We start from the raw sequence: 8,172 nt of genomic DNA on the forward strand, positions 1-8,172 counted from the left end.
AGTAGCAACAAAAATACAACGAACATTCATGTTTGGTCAAATACAAAATAAAACAACATGTGGAATTGCACTGCACTCAGAAGTCAACGAGCTATAAGTTGAGAAGCAATATGATCACGCAGAATATCCATCTCACGGTTACCCAATATTTGGCTTTGCTCTGCACTCAGTTCTTCCTGTGGTTCATTAATCTCTAAACAATCAGAAGGGAGTAGATCCTCATTATCATCATAAGGCTGAAACTCCAAATCTTTGATTGCATGATTTCTAATAAAATTATGAATAGCCATGGAAGCCACCACAATTTGGACTTGTTTATGATAAGAAAAGTTGGGCATGGTACTCAACATTCTCCATCTACTTTTCCAGCATCCGAATGTCCTCTCAATAGTGCATCTCAGGGAGGAATGTGCATGATTAAAGATTTCATGCATACCCTTTGGTTGACTTCCACGTCGAAAATCTGGTAAATGATACCTCTCCCCTTTGTAAGGCCCCATATATCCCAACATGTGAGGATATCCTGCATCCACCAAATAATATTTACCTGCATATATATATATATATGAGTTAGTATTTTAATATATTTAATGAAAGTTAAAAAAGTATACTTGCGATCATAATATATTTAATTAATATGCATACGTCTATATTATAATATATTTAATTAAAATGCATACCTCTAGGTGGGTGTGGAAATTGGAGCTTTTTTCTGTGTATAGCATCTAAAAAAATACGAGTATCATGAGCAGTACCTTCCCATCCAGCACAAACAAAAGTGAAACGCATATCAAAATCACAACAAGCCATAACATTTTGTGTAGGAATCCCTTTTCGGCCAATATATGGTACTTGTTTGGATGGAGAAATTTTCACTGGTATATGGGTGCCATCAATTGCTCCAATGCAGTCCTTAAAATAAGGCCACCAACGATGATCATCGCGGATTTTACTTGGAATATTTTTGAACTCTTTATCCAGCGGGCTAATAATATCCTTGGACATCCTTAAAACAGCATTTAAAATATGGGTGAAATATCTACTAACTGTTTCTCCGGAATGTTGAAATCTTTCTTGAACCATCCTATTCCCAAACCCATGTCCTAGAATCATCAAAAACATAGACACCAGCTCCTCAACAGGAATATATCTAGAAGCCTTTAAACCATATTTGATTTTCAATTCCATGCACAGATTAATAAATACATGTTTTTCCATTCGAAATTGTTGTTGGCATCTATATGGATTGCCATGTAAAATTTCTGATACAAACTTGTATCCGGTTTGATAAGAGGTCCTACAAGGCTCCTTTTCAATATATTTTGTGTAATATTCAGTAACCATACCAACAGTTGCAGTTAGTAGAATATTATAATTATCATCATCAACTATCTCATCTTCACTGGAATAATTCTCCTCAGAACTATTGTCAATGCTGCCCATACCTGTAGAAAACATATTATGCAAAAAATAAAACATCTGTAGCAAATAAAACAAATGATATATAAACATATAATGCAAATACATATAATATCACAAAATCATAACATCTATAATATCCATAAAATCAATAGCATCCACGATACATTATCCAAGAGATACCACAAATACATATAGTCCATCATCATTCTATAATAGAAGTTCATAATTAAAACTACAAAACATATTGCCATAATAGTACGTCAACAACTACTTATGTAAGTTTGACATTCGCTTGAGCCATTCAATTCGAAGATTGGTATCTCGGAGTGCCATAAACATCTCTCGATGTTCTCTTTTAAGGAGCACCTCAGCAGCAATCAAAAGCAGTTCAGGTTGTGCTACCATCTCAGGCATCATATGCACTACGTCCATCACCTCATCGATACTACGTCCAGGTTTATCAATCATCTTGGATGGCACTGTACTTTTCTTCTCCACTGCATCAATAAGACGACTCAATTGCTGAGATAGTTGTGCAGCACCCCCAACCTTCTTGCATTTCTTATCATGCAAAGTAGAGCTAACTCTTTTCTTTCCTCTCTCTTGGATAGCATCAGATGCAAGAGTAAGGTTAACATTAAAATTATCAGTGGGAACATCATCAATTTTATATGCAATCATATGATGGTCCTCATCTGAGTCACCTAAGCCCTCAAATGTATCATTATTAACCCCATCCAACCTCTCATATACTTCAATTGTGTCCTCAACATCCTCCTGCACCAGTAAAGCTGGTGCCCAGGCCCCCTCCCCAGTGGCACTAGTACCTCTAAATAACCTATCCAATTTTATGGCATGTTGTAGACCACGTTCTCAAAACTTAGCTGCATCAGGAATCTCCTGCAAGTTAACAATATATAGTTGTCAATAGTAGTTTATAGGTTAGTATAAAAAATCTTACAAATATTAAACTAGTGGCACGTGTACCTGCAATTTTTTTTCCCACTATGCATCTGGTGCATCTATTGTATTTCTAACAGGATCCCATCCAAGTCCTGTTTCCTTTCCCACCAATTTCATCCAAATGCTCCAATTTGCTTTCAGGTTATCCCACTTATTTTTAAATTTTTTGTAGTCATATTGATTTCCAGTCTTCTCATTGAATTTCTTAATTATATTGGCCCACCCTAACCTATTGAAATGTGTTCCTGGGCGATTACCAGCTTCAACTTCACCAATACATATATCGATAAACTCCTCTATCAATTTTTCATTCCAAATGGCCTTCCTCTTCTTCTCATCTTGGGTTGATGGACCAGCAAGGGTATGTTGGCTCTTCTTAGACATTTGTTCTTCTTACAATGCAACAACAAAGACATGAAACATTTTGTCAATCATAAGTCATGATTTCATCCATATGAATAAAACACCTTGTAAAGCATATTAGAAAAACAATGAGATATTAGACAAGGCATGCAATAAGAGGCAATTATTTGATAGAACTATAAGCATTTTCACCAGCTTGCACAGTTCTTAAATGGATCTCAGGCTTTACTGGTTTTGTCTATGTTCTTGACCATTTTTAGGCTAGTCTTAGAAGACCCATGTACTCTTTATTGTATACTTTCTCTGTATTTGGTCAAGCTAGTCTTCTTAATAGAACTCTATGTCTAATGAATGTCAATTATTTGATAGAATCAAGGATTTGATGGATGGCTATTATGATACTAAATAAAGAAATTGCCATTACCATGTATAAACTTACTCTTCCCATTCCTAACTAGGTAGCAGCATTTTTGCCATGATCTCAGGAAAAATTTGCCTACGTACCATGATCTCCTATCTTTTTAAATTTCAACTTCCAGATCTTGTAGGACTCTCTTTCTATTGGAAATAAGATCAGATTAATAGGAACATTTATTACCTTATTTATCTCCAGTATCTCGATTTTATATTGTAAATCCATTAGCACCTACAGGTTCTTTCCTTTTAGCTCTCAGAACATGCTCATATGATTCTGTAATAAATATGAAAATTGATTATTTCTAAAGGAATAAAAGTAATAGCGCACCGAGATTTCTCTTAAAAAAATTGTGAGATTGTTTGGAAATTCCCAATGCTCGGATCATGAAGACTAAAGTTTGAATCATGTAATGGTTACGTTGTATGCACATTATTTGTCAGATTAATAAGGTCCAGGGGGCATGTCTCGTAATTACGATCGAGATGAATGAGAGGGATGGCATCAGTAAACTATTTCACTAAATTAGAAAACCTGTGCCTAACTGCACTATAAACCTGTGCCTAACTGCACTTTGTTGCTTGCACTAACTACGCTCAGGCCAAAACATATTACATTGTCAAGTTCCCAATATTAGCCAAATACGATGTTGAGTACCCAATATCTTCTTGGCAATATTGGAAGTATTAGTAACAATAGTATGCACCACTAAAATGACAATAAGGTGTAAGATCTTTTAATTAAAACATGCTTCAATATTCATCAAATGTCCATTCTTGGAATCACTAGCAGTGAATTTTGTTGAAGAATGACAATGTAAGTAGTAATTTGGACTTTAAGTCAAAAGTATAAGCATAAAATATTTTGGCTAATTAAGAATAAAAGGAGTATTCTTACTTCTTAAAGCTTCAAAGTGCAATGGAGATTGCAAATTTCTGAGCCACTAGGTGATAGTACCTGACAGAAAATGATCCAATCATAAGTTAGAAGGCAACAATAATATTACCAAACTCCATTAAAATTCTAAATACAAATCTATCTTTCTCTCTGTAACAGAGAGAGGAAAAACTTGGTCCACCCGAAGAGAGAGGAAAAATTTGGTCCACCCGAACCACAGAGGGAAATCTCTCTCTCTGTAACAGAGATTTCTCTCTCTGTTCTCTCTCTCTCCCTCTGTAACAGAGAGGGAAAAGAGCTCGCCGTCCACCAGAACTCCCTCCCTGCAACAGAGAGAGGATCTCGCGGTCCACCGTGGACCGCGAGATCATTAAGCGTACAGAGAGAGGATCTCTCTGTGTTATAGAGAGAGATCCTCTCTCTCTGTAACAGAGAGAGATCCTCTCTCTCTGTAAGGGGAGGCACCGTGGACCATGGTGGTGCGGTCCACGGTGTCGCGGCTTGAGCATGGACCGAGGATCTCTCTGTAACAGAGAGAGATCCTCCCTCTGTAACATGCGATCATGGTCACCCGTGGACCGCGAGAGAGGAGGCATCGTGGACCGCAATGCTGCGGTCCACGGTGTCGCGGCTACAGCCTGGACCGCGATGCCGTGGTCCAGGGGTGGTTCTTCGTGGTCCATGCTCGAGGAGGACGGGCCGCGAGGTTGATGATTAAAAAAAAAAAAACAACACATTGATTTTGGAAGGTGCAGAGGAGGATTAATTTTTTTTATTCTAAAATGTTGTTCAAGGGATGCATACAAAAATTGAAAAAAAAAATACCTTCTCTTACGGAAAGAACTATGACGGCTAGGGTTCTTGGCTCAACCAGATTTTTTAGGTTTATAAAGGGGCAAGCTATGTAATTATTAGATTTTAATGGATCCGAAAAAGCTGAAACAGCTTTCTCCCAAAAGCTCCAAATTGGAGCTTCTGCTAAAAAGCTGTTTTCAGCTTCCCGCAAAAGCTGAAACAGCTTCTTGGAAATTTTACCAAACACACTTTTTTCCCCAAAAGTACTTTTGGAGGGCCAGAAAGTGCTTTTTGGCCCTCCAAAAGCTCCCCCAAACAGGGCCTTAGACCCTTTTCACTTTCTATTCTTGCATGAATCCCCATCATCGGCTACTTGTCGAAAATTAACCAAGGAAGATCGGTCTTCTCCACCACCAGCACTAGCTGCCAGAGATCGGGACCCATCGCCTATGTCTACTCTTAGCCATTACCGGAGCCTGCTACCGAGGACCATGAAGAATGGTGGGGTGAAAATGCTTGTTTTTGGTCATTTTCTTTGTTTGTTTCCTCTTTTTCTATCGTCGGACGTCCTATTGCGGGTCCTCCTACTGTCAACCACCACCTTAGCCACCTGCCTATGGTCCTCCTCCTCCTCCTCCTCCTCTTCTTCTCCTTCTCCTTCGTCTTCTTTCTTCTCCTCTTCTTCTCCTTCTCCTTCGTCTTCTTTCTTCTCCTCTTCCTTTGTCTATCTTATTTCCTATTTATTTCTCTTTTCTCTCTCTTCTTAGGCTTTTCTCTCTCTAGCTAGTGGGTGACCCTAGAGGATCCTTCTCTTGTAACCCACATTATTTTTGATAGAGGGGTCCTGGTCTTTGGTTACTATGTAGTATGCCAGCCTCTACCTTGGTCCTTATCAGACCTCACTAGATTCGGATATCCTCAATTGCTGTAAGCCACTTGTATTTTGGTCTAACTTTTGGTCGAATAAAATTAGCTTGATTGGACCAATTAAGTTGTTAGGCCTTACTGCTTAGCCAACCCTATCCTCCTCTATTCTTGTCGGGCATGAAATCGTATCCCTAGTAGTACCTCAATTTTTAGCTTGGTTTCTAAAATCATAAAAATTAATTGAGTTTTAATGACATTGAATAAGTGAAGCCGACTAGTCGAATTGAAGTAGAATTTTGAAGCAAGAAGAGGTAAGTAACCTAATGATTTAAAGTTTACTTTCTAAATGACTTTTAAAAAATTACAATTAGCTTATTAAATTTGGTTATGATCTTTATTTTATATTTGATTAAATGGATCAAGCATGTTATTATTATGGTCATAATTTTTTTAAAATATGTTATGTATTCTGATATTTTGCTACAATTAATTTTGATACTTTGATCGGATAATTTATAAAAATTATTATTATTATATATATATATATATATATATATATATATATTCTCAGCATGGCTATAATCTGGCTCTGCCAATGAAGATTATACATTGGCCCAGTCGACTTAGAATTTGAGAAACTAGTTTCAACACCGAGTTACTAATGAATAGAATAGTGGTAACTGTTATTTGTTATTTGGCACTTTGTGTGCCTTGTATCTACTATCTGGCATTTGTGCAACGTATATTTGTTATCTAACCCATGCTATTGGGTTACATGCCTATAGCCTGATGTTGGATATGGTGTCAATTAATGAAAAATAAATATTAAAAAGAAATATATGTATTCTTTAAGTTTTGATTCCTTTTCTTTCAATATTATGTTTCGAATTACTATTTGATTATTAATTTATTTGGTATACTTGGATCTTACTTTGATATGTTATGTCGCTTACTGAGATAGTGTAGCTCATTATCATTTCTTCTTCTATTTTCAAATCCTAAATCATAATTGCTCGGAATTACTTTGAGGAGTATGCTAGATTCCTTAGAGATATTTAAGTCAGCCAAACATCTAGCTTAGTTCAGTTTAGCTTAGTTTAATTTATTTTTGGATATTTTATTTGGCTCGAATGATCATAATTAGTTGGAACATTATGACTCTACTTACTTTGGGATATTTGTTTATATATTGAAATGATTTAATTGGATCTTTATTAAATTGATTTTTCAAAAATTGAAAAATTACCATTATTGCTCTGAATTATTATGATTTGATCAGTAGCCTTTCATGTTTGTATGATTCATCCTACAAGCATGCAATGTCTATTATTATTATGTTTACCATTATTAAATTGATTTTTCATGAAAGCACACAACCTCCAAGCTTTCCTATCCACAGGTACATCAGTCTATGTGCACAATCCTTTAGACCTTTATTCGCCTCCAATCTCCAGCAAATCACATGCTAAGGGGATGCTTTGTAATAATCTACTGGTGTAGATCAATCTTTCATCATCTCAATGTCACGTTTTCTCTCTTTTCCTTGGAAAACAAGCCTAGGGATGTCACGCCCTTTTCCTCTTTATTGCTTTGCCATGTTTCCCTCATCCTCATAGCCACATCCAACTAGTGAAGGAATATGAGAGGCTCTAGGGTTTGTGCCCAGTCCTAACACTAGAGTAGAAGTTGGACTCTTTATCTTTATAGCATCCTTTAATTGGGCGCCCCTCTATCTGATTAGGAGTCAAACTCCACATGGAGAGTTTTTCTTCCAATATGTAGAGGAGAGAAAATGAGAGGGTCTGCCCACTAGGGAAAGTGGCTGCCTGCCTCGTCCAACTAGGATTAGATGAGGTTCAGTCTATATATTGCTTGATTGGGCTTAACTCAATCCATCCAGACTTTGCTAGACCTAATCCTAGACTCAATTAATGCTCCAATTAATTTTAAAGCTTAATCGTTTAATCCAAGACTAATAATGAGAGAGTAAATAATTAGAATTTTATTTAAATTAATAACTAGAGATTGGTCATACATATTAGGCTTGTTACTGAGATAGGTCAACTTATGTTCCTTGCAGCGCTGATAATCTACCCTTTCAAGTTTTCTATGTCATACATTAGTAGTGTGGCCCCCCAAGGGGACATGGGCACCATATTCCTACATAAGTTATGTACTACAACATAGTTCCCCTTCACTCCTGTATCCTCGCATGCTTATTGAGAACATATGCATATTTGACACATTGTCATGCGATGTCCCATTAGGAACCCAAAGCATGTCATATACATTTAGATAAAACTACTCATGCAAAACCTTTACAAAATAAATAATTATTAAATATAATAATTGTGACAAATTAAATTAATTACTTTTTAAAATATAAATAACTATTTCGGTCCATGACTCGTATGTTTGAACATGTCTTTGTCCTAATACAGGCACAATGC

The 8,172-nt window shown here is 36.5% G+C and overlaps 1 protein-coding gene across 2 annotated transcripts; it reads right to left on the bottom strand.

Moving 5' to 3' along the window:
- Positions 1-586: 586 nt before the first annotated feature.
- LOC120106230 (protein ALP1-like) lies at positions 587-4,507 on the bottom strand. 2 transcript variants are annotated; one of them, XM_039119173.1, is made up of 2 exons: positions 4,061-4,506; positions 587-1,445 (listed from the first exon to the last, which is right to left on the bottom strand). In XM_039119173.1, the coding sequence occupies exon 2, from the start codon at positions 1,441-1,443 to the stop codon at positions 664-666; it is 780 nt and encodes a 259-aa protein (XP_038975101.1). In that variant the 5' UTR covers positions 1,444-1,445; positions 4,061-4,506; the 3' UTR covers positions 587-663. The 2 variants fall into 2 exon arrangements, 1 of the variants encoding a protein (XP_038975101.1); XR_005508422.1 differs by lacking the exon at positions 587-1,445 and adding an exon at positions 2,490-2,777 and having other exon boundaries at positions 4,061-4,507.
- Between the last annotated feature and the right edge of the window lie 3,665 nt (positions 4,508-8,172).

This window comes from Phoenix dactylifera, unplaced genomic scaffold (genome assembly GCF_009389715.1).
Source record: "Phoenix dactylifera cultivar Barhee BC4 unplaced genomic scaffold, palm_55x_up_171113_PBpolish2nd_filt_p 000493F, whole genome shotgun sequence".
NCBI lineage: Eukaryota > Viridiplantae > Streptophyta > Magnoliopsida > Arecales > Arecaceae > Phoenix > Phoenix dactylifera.